Source organism: Halichoerus grypus, chromosome 7, assembly GCF_964656455.1.
Source record: "Halichoerus grypus chromosome 7, mHalGry1.hap1.1, whole genome shotgun sequence".
In the NCBI taxonomy this organism is placed as follows: Eukaryota; Metazoa; Chordata; class Mammalia; order Carnivora; family Phocidae; genus Halichoerus; species Halichoerus grypus.
In genome coordinates this window covers 143,938,744-143,964,166 of record NC_135718.1, presented here as the reverse complement: position 1 = coordinate 143,964,166, position 25,423 = coordinate 143,938,744, and the positions used below count along the sequence as shown (strand labels likewise).

Here is a 25,423-nt window from a genome sequence, read left to right as displayed (position 1 = left end):
AAGTGTTCCCTGTTCCATGCACTTAACAGAATTCAAAATATTTACCCACCGGGTAGACAAGACATGATGTTCACGTCAAATGGCTCATCTCACCAGAGTAGTTATTGTACACACCGAGACTGGAGAGGCCGAAGCCACGGATGGGCTTCTACATGATTCAAAGACACAGAGGCTCTTGGCTTTTGTAATGAAACACACAATAAACAAACAAACTCCCCTCGAGTCTGCATCTGAAGCTGGTGTCTTCAATTTCCATAAGTCCCAGCTCACGTGACATCTCTTGCTTAATTGCCCTTTAAACTGTTTTATAGCTTTATAGCAGCCTATAAAAGGTGATTTCCAAATATGACAAGTGCTGAAAGTCTGAAGGGGAGAGTTATCCAGGAGTCATAACAACTAAATCTGTAGCTTGCTCCCCTAACAGCTCAGCCTTCCCGGGAGAGGGCAAGGAACGGCCCGAGAGCTGGGCGCCATGGGGCGATACTCAGGAAGAAGCTTCCGATTAATCCTCATGTGCATCGTGAGCATCCTCCTCTTCGTGGTGGAGCTAGTGATCGCCCACATAGGCAACTCCCTCTCTTTGGCCTCTGATGCCTTTGCTGTCCTCTCCCACTTGGTGTCCATGATCATAGCTCTGTTTGGCGTGAGGGCCAGCAGCATAAAACAGCACAGGAAGAGCACTTTCGGGTTTCTCCGGGCAGATGTGGTGGGAGCATTGGGAAACTCCGTTTTTGCCGTGGCTCTGATGTTCAGCATCCTGGTTGAAGCTGTCAAAAGGTATATTGATCCCCAGAAGACGGAGGAGCCCGTGCTGGTTCTCAGTGCTGGAATTATCGGGCTGTTCTTCAATGTCCTGAACTATGTCATCTTGGACTGTTGCTACTGCTCGACACACAGGCCCCTGGGGGACGCCGGAACAGGTAAATAGTCCTCAGATGTGCTAGCAGATTTGGTGGGCCTCTCGTCTGTGACTTTCCAGGAGATCTTTCTCAAAGGAATTGCCTCCAGTCCACCGTTCCTTGTGAGCTGGTGGGGCAGCAGGCTGCTTTCACCTTGGGTGGGGGTTGGTCTTTTTTAAGTTTTAGTCACCAGGAATGAAAAGTGTTCAGAGAGGTAGAGAGGGAGTAAAGGTACTGAGCAGGTACAAAGGGAGCCATTTGAAAGGAAGTGGATATTGAAAACAGTCTCATTTAATTAGGGGCCAGATGCGACATGGCTGTGTTTGAATTTAAAAATAATATTTTAGTGTTCCCATAAAATACGTTCAAAAAAGTACTAACCTACCTAACCAGCTGATATCAAGCAAAGTGTCAAACAAGTGGCTAGGCTGATAAACTCTTAGGAATATATGTTGGAAGAATTTATGTAAAACAGAGAAAAAAATAAAGGAGATGATCTAGTGACCTTAGTTCTTTTTAAGATGGAACTATTTGTACTTATTCACTGTATGCATCCATCCTATTTGAGAAAAAGGAAAACTATTTACACGTGAACCTTTAGGTGGGACTTAAGGTGGGTACCAAGGTGGATACTGGGTCACCTGTCAAAAGATGGAGTTAAATCTTGGATGAGAACAATAAATCTAAAGTAATAAATTCATAAGATAAATTAGGAGATGGAAACATGTTTCTTTATGGCCACAATAGGAATTAAGTATATATAAAAAGCTTCTTGCAGAAGAGAGAAATTTCTAGCCCCATCACATGAACAGACCAGGTTCAAATCATGGCTCTACCACAGGGCAGCATTAGAGTTAGCTCACCTAGCCTGTCTGCCCACAGGTAATACGGAGGTAGGAAGGACTAAGTGAGATCCTGCATGTTCAGCACTTAACAGGCACTTGGTAAAGAGTAACTGTTGTTTTTTTAAGAAACCAACATGCAAGACTTTGAATAATGTAATAATCCAGTAGCACTGAATTCTAATTGCTCATCCGGAGTCTAAGAAATTTCAAGATATTCCTTATTTGATGCTGATGAGTTTCCTCTCACTAGTAGGGGTGTTCTGCTACTAAGCCTGGGAGCCTTGGCTCTAAGATTGCAATTTTCATTGTATTCCTCCTGTCTTTGCTACCAGTGTAAATTATGTCAGTTGAGTCCAGTCCCTGATCCAATCTCCGTCTACATTTTCCTATTGGTAGAATGTATGTTATGAGAGCACCTATAGTATGTATTAACTATAAAAGGGAACAAAGAAGAAACTAGAACCTATATCTTTATTTGTTTTAATGAATCCGTGAAAGCCTCATCTTTGAAAAAGATAGTAATGAATTAACTTGAGACCCTAAACCTTGTTTCCATCAGTCATCATGTAGAGATTATTACTTGAGATTCCAGATTATAAAATTCACATATTTGATATAAGACAACTATTTATTTCTTATCGCTAAGTATAATTTCAAGGCAAGGAAGTGGATTTCTAGCAAATGATTAATGGAACTGTTGCCATCACTGAACTTCCCATAATGTTTCAGGCGTTATATACACCTGCATATAGCAAAGGAAATTTAGGTAAAGGGTTTGATTCTTTGACCAGTGTGAAAATTGATAGACAACTATAATTTTATTTTTATAAATTGAATTATCAGATAGGTCTTAGTTCAGGTCTTGTTTGGGAAGTGGTGCTTTCCAATGTCTATGTTCATGCTAAGATGACAAAAGAGGCTTAAGACAAATATTTCACCCTGACCATATCAGTTTCTATTGCCTTAATTCCAGAATATCTATCTTCTTTTAAAGGGTCGGATGCTATATAGTTTGCTACTTTAACCAAGTATAGTGTATGTTTGTATACATACAGCCAATAAGATCCATAGTCTATGTTCACTTTATTTTGGTAGCTTTTGGTACTGCATTATTCTATTAGAAATTTCAGAATGTTTAAACCCTCCAAGTAATTTTAGCATCGCTACTTAGCTTCTATTACATTATATCTTGAGTTAGGATTCAGCACTTTTACTAAAACATACATTTTGATAACTTTCCCATCACTTAAATAAGTTTAAAGTAAGCTTTTGGATGAATCTCATACACTGACATTAATGTAATTTTAATTGTCTTCTGTTTCAAGAAATGTGATTAATCCATACATATTAATTTATACCAGGAGGTATACAATATGAAAGAAAAAATTACTCTTGACTTTAGAAGATTTGACCTAATGGATAATTATTATATCCTAATTTATTAGGATAAAGAATTTCTATGTGTCTAGAACCCTAACTTGTAGCTCTGTGGTACCTCCTGGTTTAGTGATCAAAACCAAGATAACCCATCACTGTTTCTGTGGGATCTGTGGCCAGAGAGAGTGTTTACTTAGCAAGCCTTCAGTCTCTCCTGGTTCTGTGGATCTTTAACTCATTCTGCTTGATCTCTCTGATGTGGGAATTGACACCAGTTACATCTGATGTTTGACATTATAAGAAAGTAAAAAATAAGACCACTAACTTTAAATATGAACAGAATAGACTGTCTATACAGCTAAGTCTTAAAGCATCTCTGGGATTCATGGACTAAGAGAAGCTGGAGAATCAGACAGATGGAGCCAGAAATTAAACAAACAAACAAACAAACAAACAAACAGAAGAAAACAAAAAACTCTGCGAGAAAGGAATGTGTAGAAGATTCAGCTGAGATGAAGGAGCCTGGAAGTTCTGGGTCAATCCCTTGCCGGCATGAGTCCATCCCTAACATGAAAAATGATAGGGGAGGCAGGTGGTTTTGGCTAAAGTAAAAGGCAAAATGAAAAAAGTAAAAATCTCAAGCATGAAAGAAAAAACAAACAAGAGGGGAAGTCTGAAATGTGTGTTTGCAGAAATGGCAGGGGGTTAAAACAACATGTAGATTCTGATCCCAGGAGATATGTGACACCAAGGATTTTCTTTCTCTAAACTTAGGAACTAAATGTGCTTTGTTTATGTTTTTTTCCTACTCCTTGTTTACTTGATTTTCCTTGACTTTCACTTTGTCTTTTATGTCTGTATTTTATTTTATTTTTTTTTTATTTATTTTTTTTTTGTCTGTATTTTATTTTTGATTATTTCTCAGGATTGAGTTTTCTTTAAAATAAAATGAATAGAACTCTCTATGCCCTTGCCCAAAACTTGAACAGATAGATACCTTTATGTACATTGGCCTTTATTTTAAACCAGAGGCAATTTTGTGCAGTCCTTTCTGGGCTAGATTAGGCTTACCATTTATATAATGTATAGGTGACAAATTTATATCTGAAATATCTGCTTTTTATTTTATTATATTATTTTATTTTTTTACAAAATGCCTTTCCTTTGAACTTACTTGAATTGTTTTTGAGTCCAAATTGTGTTCATTTTCTCTCTCTCCTTTTCTCTCTTTCTCTCTCCCTCCCCCTCCTCCTTCCACCCTCCCTGTCCTTGTCCCCCTCCTTCTCACCACCTCTGTGGCATTATGTTTCTCCAACCAAATTGCTATAGGCAGTGAGCACAGTAATCCACAAAATTCCCGGTTGCTGAAGGTTTTAACACAGTGCTAATTGGTTGCTCTCATCAGCTCCTAGTCTAAACTAGTCAGTACTAGTTAGGACTCAGGACTCTAGCCTGATGGGAGCCTTTCACCTGGACAGTCCTGTAGACCCTGAAAGCAAATCTAGTTTCCTTTCCTTGTAGAGTAAATTCGATCCAGAGACTAGCAAAGTAAGCAAGGCTCTGAGAGTTTCAGGAGGGGCAAGAGGAAATCTGCTTCCTCTCTCCCAGTAGCAAATACCATGCAGTCACTAAGGGGGCAGAAACCGCCCAAACGAACGTAGCTTTTCACACTAATCGTTCAGAGGCAGGATTGGAATGATGGGGAATTTGCAATAATTATTATATAATTTTAAGAATCACACTTAATTCCCGAAGTTGGTACTTTGCCATTTGTCCATATCTGACACCGTTGTTTTCCAAGCACTCTCTCGGGTTTTGAACAATTAACTTCACATGAGGGTTCAGTGGTAAGTAAACACATGCCCGTCACAGCTCACAGTGTCTGTCCCATGGTAGGTTCCTCACGTACTCCCTCACATCTCTTTCCGTCTGCTCGCGGCGCCTTGGGGAGCCCCTGCCCCCTCTGGTTGCCCAGTGACAGGGCTCTGGGTCAGTTCTAGGGAGTGAATAAGAAAGATTAACTGAAGATTGAAACATAGGAGCTATTTCACATTTGTGAAGTCAAATTCAACTGAAGAAAAAAAAGAGGAAAAACCAGCTCCTTGTTCTCAGCCATCTTCTTCTAACATACAGAGGCTGCTCTGACTGATATCTGGGTTAAATTTTAATGAAAACCAAGTGTTTATTGACATCTGTGGGATGTCAGGCACTTGGAAAGTGTACAGACAATAGTCCCAGCACAGTGGGCATACATTTGGAGAACTGTATGTTTTATGAAAGAATTAAAATGTATTGCATTGAATTGGAGAATCGTGTGTATTATGAGACAATATTTGCTTATTTTCATTTACAGATAAGAAAACAGAGGCTGAGAGTCAGATCCACAGTTACATAGGTAGTTCACGGTAGAGTTACAAAGAAATGACAAGGTTGAGTCTAGGCCCTTAAAGGCCCTATTCTGCTTCACCAAGAAAAGAAAAACCGTGGAAAATCGCTTGGCAATAATCACAAAATAGCATGTCAAAAAGTGCCAATGAATACACCATAAAGCGAATCCCAATTCCAGTAGCTTAGTGACCTCCAGAAAATTACTCAAACTTTCTAAACCTCAGTTTCTCCATCTGTAAAATGGGTAGGTAGGATCTATCTCATAAGGGTGTTGTGAGGATGAAATTACAGTGTGTGTGTGAACTGCTCAACATAGCACCTGGTGGTGGTGGTTAGTAGTGATTGTCTAAGGGCTGAAGGGACAAGGAATGAATGAAATATGAGGAAGACCCCCTCTGCAGACAAGTCCCTTGCTCTACTCCATACCCACGACTGGCAGCCCACCTTATCCCTGGCCAACACTCATCATTGTTTGCTGTTAGTTATACATTTGATCAATACAGGTCCATCTCTAGTCCTGGAAAACCACACAAAACATGTATCTTGCTGATGACCGGTTAGCAGCATCCTTAGTGGGGTGAACCAGGAGCTGCAGGGACGAGTAACCGGAAAATACAGGCTCCGGAACTTCTTCCCTCATTTCCTGGGACTAATGGAGAAGATACGTAACCACTTTAAGCCTCATCTCATGTATCATTACACCGATTTTCAAGAATTGATATGCTTTTCTTTTGATAAATAATAAAACCTTCACCATGCATGATTTTTCAAAGGGTTCTTGTAAACATGACCTTCCTTGTCTTTCAGTGCTCAAGGTAACACTTTGTAGAAGGGCATTGCTTATATTTTTCAACTGTTAAAAATTATATATTTCAACTGTTGTAATGGTATTAACATCAGACTATGTCACTCATTAAAATAATGCAAATGAAGCTCATATTTCCAAGTTGCAAACAAACAAACTGAGGCACCAAAGGTTTTAAGGTTAACCCAAAGTTGATGCTAGAACCAGGACTTCACATTTCCGTATCTCTATCCTGCCATAAGGTGATTTGCCTTTTAAACATTTCCCTATAGTTCTGTCTAGCAAGTAGTGACATTCCCATTTTTCTGACCGAGAGCCTTCATTTTCCAGGAAGGTGGGCTGAAAGTAAGCTTATTATTTTGGTTTTCTTTTGGCCAGATCCTTATAAGATATGAAGAATATATTTATTATTTTTCTCCTCTGCCTCGGTCTTCTGATAGAGACATAGTCAATGTGGTTTTTATAAAACATTATGTATCAGTGTCTCTGATGAGTATGATAGGCCATCATTTTTTATAAGTGGCAATAAATCTAGTGACTCCATTTTCTTAGAAACATCTTCCAAAATCCATGTCCTGATATTTTTTGTCTACCTCTGAGAAGGTGTCTTGAGAAAATTTTGAGGGAAGTAATTTTCAATGAAGTATATCTGTGCTCTTGTTCTTTTTTTTTTTTTTTCAAGGATTTTATTTATTTATTTGTCAGAGGGAGAGAGAGCACAAGCAGGGGGAGTGGCAGGCAGAGGGAGAAGCAGGCTCCCTGCCAAGCAAGGAGCCCGATGCGGCGCTCGATCCCAGGACCCTGGGATCATGACCTGAGCCAAAGGCAGACGCTAAACCGACTGAGCCACCCAGGCGCCCCTGTTCTCTTGTTCTTTATCTGCTGGGACAACACTAAAAATGTATCAGCCCAATAGGCAATAGGAAAAAGATGATCCTTAACTCAGGCCAATGAGAACTCGAGGTTGGTTCCTTAGAGGAGAGCAGCAGAAAAGTCAGGTTGAAGGAGGCGCTGTCTGGATGGGCCACCTGTTTTCTGTAGAATTCTTCACCTGAAGAAACTGCCTTGAGATTTGGTAGGACTGGATAGAACGGAACTAACAACAGTTTTATAGCTGGTGCCTAGAGTCAACTGAGGACATTGTTGGGACATTATGGGACCAATAAATAACTTCCACCTTGAGTCTAGAGCTAAGTGAGGACTAAGGGATCAAAGATAGTCAGGTAACAATAAAAAGAGTAGCCTAGTTCCTGATAAAAGCTGGATTGGAGAATGTACCTTGAATGTCACAATAGGCTCAGCAGTAAACTTGCCCTTCCTCTTAGAAGCAGAGCTCAACAACTGGGGGAGCAGAAGTGGGCCCCAAAACAGAGAGAGTGTACATTCTCTGAGGTCAGGCTGTTGGAAGGGTAAAGCCCAGGAGGGGCAGAACCAGGCTTCTTCCATTCCTTCAACTAAACCCACCAGTGAGAGAAGACCTTCCCACTCCAGGAGTGACTTCTTACCTGAAAGTTGGAGCGGGAATGAAGGGGGTCAGACAGAGGCCGCCCTAGTGGGCCCCTCATGGAAACACGAGACAAGCAGGAACAGAGATCTCCCCTTTACCCTCTGCTGCTTTGTGTATTCTTCACTTGTGGCTCTCCTTTCGGGACTAGAGGAACAGTTAACAGGACAGAGTTGCCCACTTTCTGAAGGCTTGGGCTCCCAATACCAACCACTGTTTCCTTTGGGTATTCTTCTTGGGACCAGAGCTTGGCAATTTTGATACCCCCTAAGGACTGAAATGGATTAGAACTGTAAGTGTATCAGGGAAATCAACCCTGAGACCACAGGTGGTCAGTATTGCTCACTAGAAATTACACAGTGACATGAAATGGTAGCGTCAAGATATTTTAATAATTCAATGTCAGCGATATAAAAACGCCCTCAATTTAAATGTGAATCACCTCACAATACCAAATTAGGAGAGAAAAATTAAAACCCAAATTAGATATGTTTGACCTGATGCGTTCCTGAAATCAAAGGGCCTGATTATTAATTTAGAGGACAGACCAAAGGTGTGTCAAAATGAAACCACAGAACCCCCAGTCTTGTTCACTTTGAGCTCAATCTCAGTTTGAGTGTCTTCTCCGCCTGATAGAGCCAGGGTTCCTCCAGTAGTTTTAGCTTGGGTTGTTTTCCACTGGGATGGATGTCATTCTTCAGGACGTCCATGTTGGGTAAGTTCGGCACCAAGACTTCCATGTCCTCCACCTTTTAAAGATCTCTTTGTCTTTGTAGGGGCGCCTGGGTGGTTCGGTCAGTTAAGCATCTCACTTTGGCTCAGGTCATGATCTCCAGATCCTGGGATTGAGCCTCACATCAGGCTCCCTACACAGCGGGGAGTCTGCTTGTCCCTCTGCCCCTCCCCTGCTTGTGCTCTCTCTCGCTCTCTCTCACTCTCTCTCAAATAAGTAAATAAAATCTTTAAAAAAAAAAGAGGGGGGAATGCGTGGGTGGTTCAGTCAGTTGGGTGTCCGGCTCCCAACTGAGCAGGGAGCTTCTCTCTGCCCCTCCCCCCACTCACACACACACACACACACACACACACACACTCTCTCTCTCTCACTCTCTCTCTCTTTCTCTAAAATAAATACATCTTTTAAAAAAAGATCTCTTCATCTTTGGTTTTCTTCAGTTTTGCTACAATTTCCCTACATAAATTTCTTTTTATTTATCCCACCTGGGAATCATTGTGCTTCCCAAATCTAAGCATTTGTATCTTTTATAAATTCCAGATTTTCCGATACCATTTCTTCTAGTTTTGCCTCTCCCCTGTTCCTTCTATTTTCTCCTCCTGCAACACTAGTTAGATAATATCAGATCTTCTCATTCTGTCCTCCATATTTTGTACACTGTTTTTCATATTTTCCCCTTTATGTTGTTCCATGTTACATTCTAGATAGTCTAGGCAGTTCTTCAGATCTGCCCTCACTTTTTCAGAAACTGATACTGGTTCAATGTGTGTGTAAAGCTCTGTGCCACTTTGCCACATGTGTAGATTTATGTAATCACCACCAAAATCACGATACAGAGCTATTACATCACCAAAAAGCTATCCCTCTTGCCATATTTTTATAGTCATACCCATTGTCCCTACCCTCACTCCCTATCTCTATGCCCTCAAAACCACTCATCCGTTTTCATCTTTATTATAATTTCAAAAATGTTATGTAAAAATAGAATCATACATATGTGACCTTTAAAATTGGCTTTTTTCTTTAGTATAATGCCCTTAAGATCATCCAAGTTGTGTGTATCAGTAGTTGGTTTCTTTGTATTGCTGAGTACCATTCCATGGTATGGATGTAGTCGGATTTTTTTAAGCCATTCTGCCAATTGTATGCCTTTGAATTGTTATATTTATACCATTTACATTCAGTGCAATTATTGGAGGTGAAGGCTTAACCATTTCATTTTTATTTTCTGTTCATTCCTTCTGTTTTTCATTTCTCTGTTTTCCTTTTCCTGTCTTCCTTGAACATTTTTTAGAATTCAATTTTTTTTTTAAAGATTTTATTTATTTATTTGAGAGAGAGAGAATGAGAGACAGAGAGCATGAGAGGGAAGAGGGTCAGAGGGAGAAGCAGACCCCCTGCCGAGCAGGGAGCCCGATGCGGGACTTGATCCAGGGACTCCAGGATCATGACCTGAGCCGAAGGCAGTCGCTTAACCAACTGAGCCACCCAGGCGCCCTAGAATTCAATTTTGATTGTCCTATTTTTTTTGAGTTTTTGAGTGTATCTTGGCATAGCTTTGTGAGTGGCTACTCTAATCATTGCATGACACACACCTAATTCATCCGAGTGTGTCAATACTGTGTCAGTATTTTACCAGTTTGAGTGAAGTGTAGAAGACTTACCTCCCTTTATGTTCCATTATCTTTGCCCATTTATTTATTATTATTGTTATTTTTAGAGGAGGGAGGAGGGGCAGAGGGAGAGGGAGAGTCAGAATCTTAAGCAGGCTCCACGCCCAGCATTGAACCCAACATGGGGCTCGACCTCACAACCCTGAGATCATCGCCTGAGCTGAAACCAAGTCAGACGCTTAACCAACTGAGCCACTCAGGCACCCCTCTGTTCCCCCATTTATAGCTGTTTTAGTCACACTCGTCCCTGAGACCCTGCTCATCCTTTTTTTAGGAGTAAGTAGAATTTTAATCCTTAACTTATTTTGGAAACATTCATTTTCTTTGCTTTTTAGTTTTTTGAGTGGTTTTCAGCCTCTTCTTTTTGAAGTGTTTCTTTTTTCTTAATACTTTTCACATCTCTGTGGTGCCGCCAGTATTCCCAATCAGCCTCTCGTCTGAGCTGCTGGGGATGGGCATTACCTTTGCTGGCCATTGCACTCACACCAATGCCATCGAACTTGGATCCCACGTTTTCATCCAGCAGGCGACCATATTCTTCAGCAGATGCACACAGCAGACTGGAGTCATTGTGATTTGTCTTTTGTTTTCTCAGTATATTCCCGATTCATTATAAAGGATACACTTAGGACAGCCAAATAGAAGAACTGCCCCAGGCAAGGTATGGGCGAAGGCATACAGAGCTTCCGTGCCCTCATTGGGTGCGCCATTTTGCCAGCACCAACCCAGAGGCTCCTGTTCAACTTCCCCCTCCTTTCTCTCTGTTGTTCAGATAGGGTACTTTCTATTATTCTATCTTCAGGTTAGCTGATTTTTTCCTTTGTCTTCTCCACTCTGCTGTCAGCCCCCTCCATTGAGGTTTTTTTGTGTGTGTGTGTTTTTTTTGGTTATTGTATTTTTCAGTTTTAAAATTTCCATTTAGTTCTTCTCTATTTGTTGACACTATTTTTTCATTTATTTCAAGTATATTCGTCATTGCTTGCTGAAGTATTTTTATGATGGCTACTTTAAAATCCTCTCAGCTCCTCCTAACATCTGTGTCATCCAAGCATTGGTATTATTTTTCATTCAAGCAGAAATTTCCCTGGGTTTTGGTATAATGAAATATTTTCAGTTGAGTTCTGGACATTTGGGGTCGTAGGAGACTGTGGATCTTATCGACATTTTCTGTTTGAGCAGAACTTCTCTGACACTGTGCTTGTGGAAGGGGTCCTGCTTGTCATTGTAAGATGGGAGTCAGGGGGGCGCCTGGGTGGCTCAGTCGTTAAGCGTCTGCCTTTGGCTTGGGTCGTGGTCCCAGGGTCCTGGGATTGAGCCCTGCATCGGGCTCGCTGGTCGGCGGGAAGCCTGCTTCTCCCTCTCCCACTCCCCCTGCTTGTGTTCCTGCTCTCGCTCTCTCTCTGTCAAATAAATAAATAAAATCTTTAAAAAAAAAAAAAAAAGCTGGGAGTAGAAGTCCACGTTCCCACTTGGCCTCTGTTGACACTGGGCAGGAGTGAGAGGTCAGGCTCCCCGTCAGGCCTTCACTGATAACACTCCAGCTAGGAGGAGCAGGGGCACCTTCTACTGAGTTCTTAATTTTAGCTATTTTTCATTTATGTTGCTTTGGTCTCTACTCACACTTTCCACATCTTCCTTTATTCCTGTATATTAAATATACTTAGTTTATGTTCTATAGCTGTTGTTTCAACATCAGCAACTTTTACATGTCTGATTTTGCTGTTAATTATTATTTTTTTTAATTTTTAAAAGATTTATTTACTTATTTTAGAGAGAGAGAGAGAGAGAGAGTGGGGGAGGGGCAGAGGGAGAGAGAGATTGAGATTCTCAAGCAGACTCCTGGCTGAGCGTGGAGCCTGACGAGGGGCTGAATTTCACGACCCTGAGATCACAACCTGAGCTGAAATTAAGTCAGACGCTCTACCTACTGAGCCACCAAGGAGCCCCTGCTATTTATTATTTTTGCTGCTTCTCTCAAGGTGGCTTCCCTTCTCTGGTTTTATGTGTTTCATGATTTTTTAGCGTTGAACTCACTCATATTCAATGGAACCTTCTCTGAGGGAATTCTTTGAGGAATAGATTTTAAGTACATTCTTCCACGCAAGATATGCGTTTGTTTCTGTCGGGTACCTGAGGGTATTACCAGCCTGTGAACACATAAAAAAGTTCTTTGCTTGAGAGCTCTTGTTGTTGTTGTTGTTACATTACAACATAGGTAATGTAAATGTAGACGGCATTCCCACATGAAGCCATAGTATAGTTTCAACTTCCTGTGGGAGAGTTTTTCCTCTTCCCCCATAACCAGGGCTGAAACATGCAGTTTCTTTACTGTCTCCTTTGTGGCAGTGAGGTTTTGTTTGTTTGATGGTTTTGTTTCGCTTCAACCTTTCACCAAGGGATTTCTCTTTGAGGGGCTCTCTGATCCAACGTCCCCCTTTGCATGGATCTAAGTTTTGTCTCTTATGCCATCTGTGTCTATGTGGCTATTAAAATCCAAGGCTGGAACATTTGTCTTTATCAGAAAGATATCCCTAAGTCAGATTCTGGCTTCAGCTCATCTTGATGGATTTTGAGTTTCATTTCATTTTTGGCCCCTGGGTATTATCTTAATTTCCTGTCACACTTTTTGAAGAGTTCAAAGATAATGGTAACCCAGAGTTAGAGCCCTTAATATAGATGGATGTAGGTTCCCAGAACTCAGCACCTAGGAGCGCCTGGCTGGCTCAGTCGGTTAAGCATCTGACTCTTGATTTCAGCTCAGGTCATGATCTCAGGGTTGTGAGCTCGAGCCCTGCATTGGGTTCCGCACTCAGTGGGGAGTCTGCTTAAGATTTTCTCTCTCCTTCTGCCCCTCCACTATGCACGTGCTCGTTCTCTCTCTCTTTCTCTAAAATAAAATAAAAACCAAAGAACAAACCAAAAAAATTAAAAAAAAAAAAAAGGACTCAGCACTTAGAATAAGCCAGGCCCTCGTTACCACTTGGAAGGACTCGCAGAGCCTCAAGGCTGTCGGGAACAGAACAGCAGACAGAGGGCGTCCTCTGGTTTTCTGCCTCTCTACAATGCCAGCAGGATGGAGCCAGACTGGCCAGGGCCCAGACCTGCATACTTAGCTCCAGTGGTAACAAGAAGTTAATTATGTACCAAGTTTTCCACATCTGGTAAACGCACTGCATCCTCTCCCAGAGAGTGACATTTAAAATATTGCTGCCTGCTCATAGAATTTAGAAATTTGCAGCAATGACATCCTAAGCTCCATATTTTGTTTGTGGCATTTTTCTTTCCCAATCAGTGTGTGTGTGTGTGTGTGTGTGTGTGTGTGTGTGTGTGTGTAAGAGAGAGACAGAGAAAGAGATGGGAGAGAGGAAGGGAGGAGGGAGGGAGAGAGGTAGGGAGGGAGGGAGGGAGGAAAGAAGGAAGGAAGGAAGGAAGGAAGGAAGGAGGGAAGAAGGAAGAAAGGAAAGAAGGAAGGAAGGAAGGAAGGGAGGGAGGGAGGGACAAAGGAACATTTTGGATTCCATTTCCATCTTGAGCTCCTGTGCTCTGTTTACACTCACTCTCCCGTGAGCAGGCTTTATTCAATGGAACTTTCTCTGAGGGAATTCTCAGGGACTGTTGCCTCTGCCTTTAGCTCCAGAACCACTTAGGCCTGGGAATCCTGCTCTCTGAGGAAGCTTCTCCCTCACTCCACGTTTGATCCCGCCTGAGCGTCGGGCTTAGCAGATGTCTGAGCTGAAGCTGTTTTGAATGTGTGCAGGTGATCCTATTGCTCCTTCTACTACTTTATGCTTCTGCAGACATCGTCTTTCCACAGGTTTGGGATGTTTCAGGCCTTGGGCGGCGTATCATCCTGCTAAATCTTTTTGTTCTGACATTTGGGAGGGAGGTGCTTCTAGTGTTTTGCTTCCTTTGTGTCCTTTTCTCAGAAATGCTCAGTGGAGTTGTCAATGATTTAATGGTTTAATCAAGTTCTTAAAATTGTTCTTTCCTTCTCCACCACGTAGGAGGCTGGCATTTTTGTTGGACTTCTTTTCTTTTCACTTTGTCATTGTTTTTTGGGGTCAGACTTTTGTTTTTCCCACATAGATTTTTTTTTTTTTTCTTATCACAGTGGGAAAAGTGAAGTCAGTGTTTTCTGGGTCTGCCAAAAGCAACTGTTGTCCAAACAAATCGTGTCAACTCTCACCTCTCTGAGTTGGATCACCTCATGTGAGAAGCATTTTCCACTTAAACAAAAAATTTAACCCAGGCTTGGACTCAAGCTATCATATTCTTGCCTCAAGCCCCTTCAGTGTGTTTCATTCTCCCTGAGCCAGTCCTGGAGTCCTAACTGTCCTTTTCTGGACCTGTTCCCACAGGACACAGGCAAGCCCCTACATCAGCAGTAACTGTTTTGATTTGAAACTCACCTAACAATGCCTTAAATATGCTATGCTAATCTTCCTAGGCTTCTCCTCTCAAATAGTTCCAAATTTTGTGGAAGCTTTGTATAGCCGTGCCAGTCTTTACACAGTGGTTCCTTGTTCTGGTTGCTGCATAATGAACCACCACAAATTTAGTGGCATAAAACGACAATCATTGTATGATACTTGGGATTCTGTGGGCTGGAATTTGGAAAGGAACCAGTAGGAACAGCCTGTCTGCTCCACGATGTCTGGGGCCTCAGCTGGGAAGACTCTGCGGATGGGAGAACGGCTTGATGGCGGGTGGCGGCATCATCATCTGGCTGGAAGGTCTCAAGGTCTAGGACTGCTGACGGGACCACTGACCAGGACGTCTCAGTGTAGCTTGGCTTCCTCACCCTGGAGTGGCCTCTGAATGTCGTATGTGGTATCTCAGGGTCTCAAACATGAGCACTCCATCGAACAAGGTAGATGCATCAAAACCTTTTCTGGTCCAACCTCAGATTCTATGGATTACGAGCAAGTGACATCATAGAAGGCGTGTCAAGCCCAGGACCCACTTTTTTTTTTTTTTTTGAAGATTTTGTTTATTTATTTATTTATTTGAGAGCGAGCATGCCTGAGTGGGGGGAGAGGCAGAAGGTGAGAGAGAAGCAGACTCCCCGCTGAGCAGGGAGCCCGACGTGGGGCTCCATCCCAGGACCCCGGGATCATGACCTGAGCCAAAGTCAGATGCCTAACCCACTGAGCCACCCAGGAGCCCCCTGTGGACCCACTTCTGATGGAAGGAGCATCTGATGGAAGGAGCATCAAGGCCACCCTGTGGAAAAACACGTAGAATAGAAGATACGGTTGTGCCCATGTTTGGAAGAAGCAGCCCGCACAGTCCGCCCTCGAGCTAACAAAGCATCTCACTTCCACATACAAAATCCACTCCCCAGGACTGAAGTCTCCTCCCATTGGCCACCAGCTTCCGGCCCAGGCTCTTGGTCATCTTAGTCCGGGCCAGGGCGAATGAGGCTCCTCAGGTGCAGTTCTTCGAGTGTCTTCCCTCCATCTGAAGATCTGTGAACTAGAGATACAAAGGACCTGCTCTCCGTCTACCCAACGTACGATGGTGGGGAGGCGGGGAGAGGGGGGCGGGACAGACATTGCGGAGCTGCCGTATCCCCCAGTTGCTTTTACTTCAGACAATATTCACAGCTTTAAAAGGATGACTTTTAATAGTTCCCCAGACCTGGTTCTCTCTGGTGAGGGTGGAGGCATGAAGAGCCCAGTCAGCTATCTGAAATCTTGCCTTTCTGCCTCTGAGCTGAAGGACTTCTTTGGTTCCCAGTCCCCCCGCTGATCTGATCTAATCCCCCCTTAAGAATATTTAGAGATGTGTGCATTACCCTTTCTTTTTTGTGTCTGTCTCGCTTCTGGAAAACTCCCTTCCTCTGGTGCAATCTTCTTGTTTCTGAGAGCAAACTACTCTCCCTCTCCCTCGCAGCACAGTAAGACTGAAGCATAGAGAAAAACCAGTCTTAAAACTCATGCGCATTAAAAAAAAATAAAAATAATAAAAATTAAGAAAATAAAATAAATAAATAATAAATTTAAAATAAATAAAATAAAAATATATAAATAAATAAATTTAAAAAATAAAAAAAATTAAAAACCGCATGCTCCCGAGAGCCTATTGAAACAGCCCTGCAATGGTAACAGCAAGCATTTTTTCTGGAAGGCAGTGAGCTGCTGTGACTCGTCAAGGTCAAAATACTGCCAGGCTCCCGCTGGAGCCTTCAAACCTCACGGCACCTGCTCTGGCCCCTCCAGGAGCCTCAGTCCCCATGGGCTACTTTGGCCTGTAGATTCTTAGCTTAATCCTTCTCCAGGCTCCTGCCAACGCACCAGGATGTTAGGGCTTTAGGGACTAATAAGTTATACCCTTCTCTTACTCTCCTAGGTTTGGAAACAATTGAGAGATAAGATATAGATGACATTTGAACATAATGCCAACTTTATTGTAGATATGACATAGTCCAGGATATGGCTTAGATGCGGAGCAGCAAATAGCTTGTTAATAGTTCCTCCCAGAATTAAACTCACCCACCCAGTTCCAGACCTCCCTGCACCGGGGCAGCGCCTTAGAGTCCCTCCTGGACGTGCGGACCAGGATTGCAGGTCTCTGTGGGGAGGCAAATCTGGAAAAGAAGGTCAGAAGAGGTCAGCTGAGCATGCTCCACGCTTTCCTCCACACCTAGGAATTGGAGTAGTTACCCTGCTTCTGAGAAAAGCTGCGGAAGCGACAGAAAGAGGTGAGGAGGGTTATTCCCCATGGAGGTGTCCCTGAGTAAATGCAAAGCTTGGGGAATGGAGAGTTTCCTTAACACAAACAAAATGCTGTGAGCTCAAATGTGAACCATGTTCATTCATTCCCTTCTTCCTTACTTCTTTTCCTCCTTCCCTCTTTCTTTTATTCTTTTGTCTGTTCTTTCTTTTATTTCCTGTCACCCTGTGGGCCACAGAGGGGGCCGAGTGTCAAGGAAGTCTCCCTGAAGAAGTGGCTTTTGAGACCTAAGACAGGAGGAGAAGGAGTTGAGTGGGGTAGAGAATGTTCCAGGAGGAGGGAATAGCTTAAGTCAAGTCCTGGAGAGTGGATTGGGTGAGATAACCAAAGGGATGAGCTTGGATAGAGAGGAGTAGTGGGCTTAAAACTGAGTCCTGGGACACGCCAACATTTAGAAGTGGAATGGAAAACCAGGAGGGTACATTATTCAGCAGTTAAATGGAGAGAGTCTTCAAAAAGGAAAGCAAGGTTTTCAGTAACAAATGTTGCCGAGAATTCCGAGATGAGCATAGAAAACCAGTGGATTCCGGCATGAGGAGCTCGTGAGTAACTTTCACAAAGCCTTGTCCATGGTTTGGTGGAGATGGAGGTGGCATTGTGGGGGGGGGGGGGGGAGTGGCAGAGAGAATGGTATTTGAGGAAGTAAAGACTATATGACAGTGTTTTCTGGAGTTTTTCCTTTGGAGGGAGCAGAAAAACGGAGCAGGAATAAGTTCTCCTGCATTGGTGAGGAATCGAAGTAAGGAAAGGTCATATTTAGTCGGCCATTTTATTTTTTTAATTATTAAATTTATATTTCTCATGAGTCATGAATGTGGAGAAGAGGAGAAAACCATTCTTAGCACTTTATAATAGGCATAGGTTCTTGGTCAACTATTGACCAGAAGGGTCTGGTTGCAAGTGACAAAACCCCACTTTATGCTTGGTTAAGCAAAAAGGGAACTTTTATGGGTTCACATAATTAACTTGGAACCAGAGACTGAAATTCCATTAGAGATTCTCTTTCACTGTCTCTCATCTCTTTCTGCTTCCTTTCCTATTGCAGAATGAGGGATTTGGGGAAGAAAGCAAGGGGAGACATAATTATTAGGGGCTCTGAGTCACCTCCTCACTGCCTTAGTGGCCAGACAAGACAGGGAACCTCTCTCTGATATATTTTGAAAACTTCAAGAGAAGAATTCTGGCCCATATTGGATCAGGTGCCCATCATTTGAATCAAGCACTGTGGCCAGGGAATGAGGAACTATGTTTGGCTCAACCTTAGTTATATGCCCACGTCTGTGTCCAACGGGACAAGACATCTTACCAGAAGGAAGCAAGGAGGGGTTCTAGGCAGCCGAAAACCCTGGTTGCACCACTTACATTCATGGTGGTTACAAATAACAGTGCTTGCTTTCTAGAACTCATGTTGATTGTGGCTTCTTCATTGTAACAACAGCAATGCCTTTTATTTGTCTATGCATTTGTACCTTCATTGTCTTGTTTGATGTTCAAAATATCGACGTGCACTGAGTAGTATGAGGTTCTTATTTGCATTTTACAGATTAGAAAACTAAGGCTCAGACATTTAGTGACTGGTCTAAGTTGTGCAGTAATTTAGCACCAGAGGTTAAGAATCTTAGCTCTCCAGGGGCGTCTGGGTGGCTCAGTCGTTAAGCGTCTGCCTTCAGCTCAGGTCATGATCCCAGTGTCCTGGGATCGAGCCTCGCATCGGGCTCCCCGCTCAGCGGGAAGCCTGCTTCTCCCTCTGTCTGCCACTCCCCCTGCTTGTGTTCCTTCTCTTGCTGTGTCTCTCTCTGTCAAATAAGTAAATAAAATCTTAAAAAAAAAAAAAAAAAGATAAAAAAAAAAAAAAGAATCTTAGCTCTCCAGATATCATTTTAATACTTAACACTTCTCATTTTGTGACGGTAATAAAGTTATCTTTCTCGGTCCAGTCACCTGACTATCTCTGTTCTTCTGCCACGTGATAACAGATGAGAAAGTCATGATGGACAAAGAAACACAGTAATGATAGCTGAGAAGCTGGGAGTTTCAGATTTGTAAAATATTTGAAAGTATTTTTATATTCTTAAAATATTTTATTAATCAATATTTTGATTCATAATGCATCTTATTAATATTTTCATTCATAATACATTTTATTAATCAATAGCTAATTAGTTCTAAGCCAAATAGATTATTTGAACCCAGGGGAAATAGACGATCTTATGAAAAATAGGGTAATCTAAATAACTGTGAAGGGGATGCCCCATTGTTACTTATCAGAAATCAACAATATTTCTGGGAATGATGACAGCCAGAAGGTAAAGAAAGCAGCCACTCTTTGTCAGCTATTTACTATAAGAGCACCATGCAGGCTCTCCACTCTGCTATCTCCTTTGATTCTCACAGCCACCGTGTGACAGGATGATACCACGACCTCCAGATTATAAATGAGAACACGGACCTCAGAGAAGCTAAGGGATATGCCCAGTTGCTAATAACGGACAGAGCCAAGATTATATCCCAGATGTGAGTGGCTCCAAAACCTACGTCTCTCTACTACATAACCTTGAATGTTGAACTGGTGCCTTTGGCAGATAAAGGTAAAGGTATTTATTTATAGGTTTTATTTTAACCCACGCACAGTTATTCCCACAATTTCTTGGGCAAATGGACTCTCTCGTTTTCATATACAGTAGCTGCGTGGGGTATGTTCTAGGACCCCCAGTGAATGCCTGAAACCATAGATAGTACCAAACCCTATATATACTATGTTTTTCTCCTATACATACATATCTATGATAAAGTCTAATTTATAAATTGGACACAGTAAGAGATGAACATAATAACCAATAATAAAATAGAATAATTATAGAAATGAACTGTAATAAATATTATGTGAATGTGGTTGCTCTCAAAATACCTTACTGTACTGTACTCACCCTTCTTGTGGTGATGTGAGATTTAGTACCTTTGTGATGGGATGAAGGCAGGTGGATGACGTAGGCATCGTGATGTCATGTTAGGCTACTATTGACTTTCTGAGGCTACATCAGGAGGATCACCTTCCAGATCACACTGGAAGGTGTGCAGGTGACTAAAACTGCAAAAAGTGGAACTGTGGATTAGTGGTGGGGGGATGGACCCTAGTCTAAAAAATAAGGCGAAGCTAGCGGTGAAGAAATCTGCTGTTTGTGTGGAAATGTTTCCGATGGCATTCAATAACACGTGTAAAAGCTTTTTGTAAATTATTAAGTGACACGGAACCTAACTTACAGCTAAAACGATTCCTGGGTTTAGAATCCATATGGATGGGGGGGGAGAGTTTCTCCCTGTTTCTTGTACCTCTGAAGGTTTTTGTTTTTTTGCTTCCATTTGAATTGGAAATGGTCCAAAAGCTGATTTTTTTTTTCTCCTATTCACCAAGCAGAAGGAGTCCCACCCAAATGCTGTCAGTAAGTGATGAGCTTTGGATGATGTGTTTCTTGACTTCCCAGTTCTGCCTCTAATCCTTTCCCCTTTCCTCCCAATAGCCATGTCCCTTTCCACTTGCTTGTTCTCACTTACCCTCCCCTCCCTCTCCAGATGTCACGCATAGCACTTCCCAATGAGTATCTCGGGGTGCCCTTGGGATCTGCAGATGGTAAGGAGCACACAGACCAGAGCTGCGGTGCCCACAAAGACTAGCTGACCCCAAATAACATGGCATTGTTACTGCCAAATGTATCAAATAGCCCAATCTCATCATCCCCGGTGGGATATACAAATCATAGCCATTTGTTTATACCTGTGCACTCAACAGTTGGTAACTTGCATTCCAAAACTTTGTCTTAGCCCATTCGGGCTGCTAACGAAATACCACAACTTGGGTGGTTATAAAAAATAGAAATTTGTTTAACACTTATTGAGCCTTCTTATAAGCCCAGCACTCCACTAAGCAATTTACATACATTTTCTCACTTAAGCCTTGTGACAACCCCATGAGATAGATACTATTATTATCCTTAGTTCACACACATGAATAAAAAGAAAGTTGTAAGGAACTTGCCCCAAGTCTCTCAAGTGAGTAGCAGAGCTGGGATTTGGTTCTAAGTCTGTCTGACTCCAAAGGTCAAATTATTTTTTTTTTAAAGATTTTATTTATTTATTTGACAGAGAGATAGAGAGCACAAGTAGGCAGAGAGGCAGGCAGAGGGAGAGGGAGAAGCAGACTCCCCGTGGAGCAGGGAGCCCGATGCGGGGCTCGATCCCAGGACCCTGGGATCATGACCTGAGCCGAAGGCAGCCGCTTAACAGACTGAGCCACCCAGGCGCCCCGAAGGTCAAATTATTAACTGCTACGCTACTCAACCTTTTAAGTTTTCTTAAAGTGAGTGCAAAATTAAAATTATCTAGAGTCCTTTTTTTTTTCAATAAGAAAGTTGTATTATTTGATGTTGTGATGAGGCTTGCATTCTGACCACTGCCTAGTGCTAGGAACAGATGCACCACTTTGCTATAAGAAAGTGGCATTTTGGAGAAATCATGGGGGTGCCACTTGGCAGGCTGATGGGCGTAGCTCTAAATTCATGTGGGAGCCGCCTCCTTCTAAGTGGGCTGCAACTCACAGCATGCTGAGTAATTCACCCGTTCAAGGTGGGGTTGACCACTACGTACTTCTAATCTTTTTTACACCTCATGCCTCTATCATTAAAAAAAAGTGTGGTTACCTCATGGAAAGGATCTCTTGAATTTAATGTATTCTAAAAACTTTGAGGGACAAGATGCATACTTTTGGGTACAGAAAGTATCTGTGTTACAAAGTGTTACAAATATAGACATATAGCTTTTACAGGTGTTGTAAAAGCTTTTTGTAAATATACATAAATTCACCAACAAGGAGGATAGGGGAGATTCCTCAGCTGCCTGGAGAAGCCATTTCCTTTTAGAAAGTCCTCAAGTATTATCATGCTCTGCGGGTTTGGAGCTGGGCGAATGGTGAGAAGTATCCAGCTTCTGATGATGCATTTAAAATCTGGAGGCAGGAGCTATGGGGAAAAAGAGCTACATCCTCTTTGGAATAATAGCTCGGTGCCTTGGATGAGATGTCCATTCTCTTCCTTGAAGGGAGCATCATCTCTGGTCAACTAGAACAAAAAAATGAAAACAAAAACAGCTGCTTTTTCAATTTCTTAAAAAAAAAAAGGTTGGTTAGTTTCTGGTTCAATACTGTGTAGGAAGAACTTTCACTGCTATAATCTCTACTTTATAAATTGTAGCACATCAAGTCCTACGCCAACAAAAAGTGAACTTAAAAAAAATCCTTTCATTTGTTTAGAACAAAAGGAGTGTTGAAAGTGATCAAATTAGTATAATGTGGGGGCGAGGAATGTAAGCTCCCAAGTCTGATGCCTGGATCAGATCCCCATTCTATCACTTAACATATTGTGTCATCTTGGGCAAGTTACTTACAATCTCTGGGCTCTAGGTTCTTCACCTATGAAACAGTGCTTGTTTTATGAGTCAGTTGTGAGGATGAAATGAGATTATGTCTATAAAGTGCTCAGCACAGGGTTGGGCACTCAAAGCCCAATAAACAGAAGCTGTTGAAACCTCACCATCTGCAGGAAAATGTTGGAGACAGTCTAAATTTTTGTCACTTAACTTAGATTATATATATTCTCTTTCTATATATAAACTATATACATCTATCTATCTAATCATTTATACATTTTCAGTCAAAGCATTTCTCTTGAGTGCATTTTGTTGACACCCTCAGCCTATCTTGAATTCAGGAACGAGGCCCTGGGCAGGGGCCCTCACACAGAGCTCCTTCCTCTGCCTTCCCTGCTGCCTGCCAGGTTTTCCAGTTCTATCAACCACCCTCCTGGGGCAGTGACATAATTCTCGTTATCTGCCTTCTGTTAGGAGAACGGCTGGGTAACAGGCACAAGAGATAGATTTCTGCTGACCTGGGGTTTTTCTTTCAGTTGTGAGTGACACAGAAATGCAATCAGCAGGGCCTGGGTGAGCTCTGTCAAGTGATTTCCACCAGGCCCTTGTCTTGTTTCGACTGCTTTGCTTGCTGTCCTATGTTACATGTTGCAGAGGCTTCATGGTTTGAAGACAGGATAAGCCAGAAACTGGGGTATCTTTTTCCGCGACCGAGTGTGACATCTGGGGTTCAAAAGTAATTCTTGCACGCATGTGCCGTTGTGCTAATATTAATACTAGCGTGCTGATGATAACGGGTGGCCCTCTAGCCCACTTTGCCCTTCCCTCCTCCTCTTGCCCAGTCTCTTCCTCCTCACCCCACACTTTTTCTTCCTGTTTTTTTTTTTTATTTATTTTTTTTATTTTTTTATTTTATTTTTTTTAATTTTTTTTTTTAAAGATTTTATTTATTTATTTGACAGAGAGAGACACAGCAAGAGAGGGAACACAAGCAGGGGGAGTAGGAGAGGGAGAAGCAGGCTTCCCGCTGAGCAGGGAGCCTGATGCGGGGCTCGATCCCAGGACTCTGGGACCATGACCTGAGCCGAAGGCAGACACTTAATGACTGAGCCACCCAGGCACCCCTTTTTTTTTTTTAAATCAACAGCTAACAATTTGTTGAGTGCTTACTATGTGCCAGGCACTGTTATAGTCACCTTACACATATTAAACCACTTAATCCTCACAACATATGAGGAGACACCATTATTATTCCCTTCCTACAGGAGTGAAAACCAGACCAGACATTAAGGAGCTTGTCCGAGGCCAAACAGCTTCAAAGCTTTTGTCAGCCTATCTATATCTCTTTACTTCTTTTAAATTATTGACCATTTTAATACTCGTGTTTAGAGATACTTTTTTTAAGCAGATTTTATTTTATTTATTTATTTGAGAGAGAGAAAGAGTGAGAGAGAGAGCACAAGAGGGGGTAGGGTCAGAGGGAGAAGCAGACCCCCTGCCGGGCAGGGAGCCCAACTTGGGACTCAATCCCAGGACTCTGGGATCATGACCTGAGCCAAAGGCAGTCGCTTAACCAACTGAGCCACCCAGGCGCCCTAGAGATACTTTAAATGATCAATTTCCTCAAGTTCTCAGTGTAGGGATATTTTCTTGGAGCTGGGAAGAGAAGGCTTAATGGGCTTCTTGAGTTTGGATGCTCATCTTGTGTAAGGTGGGACCTTCAGGTCAAGGACATTTTAGCATGCTTGTTAGGGTCCCTTAGCGCTAAAAGACAAGATTGTGATTCATAAGGATAAGACAGTGAATGCGGCGAGAATCAGAGTGTGCTACTAATGGACGCAGTTATTTCCAAGCCCAAACCACATGTGTTTCAGGAATGGTTAAAGTTCAGGGGTTAGGGACAGGAGAGGGGGAATAGAGATCACCAGACTTCACAGTCAGATCCTTTTTTGGGAATGAGGAAAGAATACAAAACAAAAAGAAGCCAAGAAAGAAAATTGCAAGGGCTCTCCCACCCCTTTCCCTGACCACCCAACAGCAAACACCCTTCCTTCTTCAAGGATTCTGGTGGGCGGCCTCTCCCAGAGTCCTGGGGACGGTTCTCTTCTGGATAACTTTTAATTGGAACAGAGACTATTGTCAACAGGAAAGGCTTTATTTGGAATAAACCTTCATGGAGGTCAGTCGATTGAACTTTGAGTATCAGGTCATGCTGTGAGGGACACATGGGGGTGAAGGGAATATTCTCTGCCATGGAAAAATGAGACGAGGACACAGAGGAGGCCTTGCCCTGACTTCTTTGGCGGTCAAGCGACTTGTGTCGACCCCCGGGGAAACTGATTTCTGAGCGCTGGGTGGGAGGGCCGTGCTTCCGAAAAGTATGATCTGTGCTCTCCTCCAGGGCTGGCTGCAGCTCACCTGGGGCGGGAGGCCTTGTGAGTGGAGACGCTGGGAGGGGAGAATGGGGGACAAGGGACCACGTCGTGCCGTGAGGCGGGTGACGGAACCGAGAATGCGCTCTTGGCGCGAAGGCTCCGCGCAAGGAGGGCGGATACAATAGCTCGAGCGCGCGCGCCCGTGGAGTGGGCCTGCCGAGCGAGGGCTCGGCTCCAAGCGCACGAAATGCAGGGCAGGAAGCCCCCTGAGGGTTGGGCAGGGTTGGCCGGGGCCTCCCCGGGTTCACGTGGAGTCTGGAATGCCAGCAGCGTCCGGGCCGTACGTGAAGGTGTCCACGTCCACCGCGGCGCACACGCCCCGCGGCAGTCAAGGTCCTTACCGCCAGGAGTCAACAGTCAGGGCACGGGGAGGGAAGAGACCCGGGAAGCGGGGTCGGGATCGGCAGGTGAACCCCCCTCCCCAAGCCAATGCCTCAGGGTGTCTGGGAGGAGGGCGCTCCAGACACGCCCCCTGTCCCCAGCCCCTCCATCTGCCCAGCGCTGTCCTAGAAGGCCAGACATTGGCCCGTGGCCACCTGCCAAGTGGGGCCGGGACCCGGGACCGGGGGAAAGGGCCTCGGAGGCGGCCTGAGGGCCCTCAGAGACTGCCG

General features: G+C 43.1%; 1 protein-coding gene across 1 annotated transcript in view; it reads left to right on the top strand.

The window, feature by feature from the left end:
* The first annotated feature begins 472 nt into the window (after positions 1 to 472).
* Positions 473 to 25,423, top strand: part of SLC30A10 (solute carrier family 30 member 10) — a 40,435-nt gene continuing 15,484 nt past the window's right edge. Inside the window, exon 1 of the mRNA XM_036096193.2 lies at positions 473 to 920. Within this exon, the coding sequence (XP_035952086.1) occupies positions 473 to 920 (448 nt within the window). The remainder of the gene's footprint in view (positions 921 to 25,423) is intronic.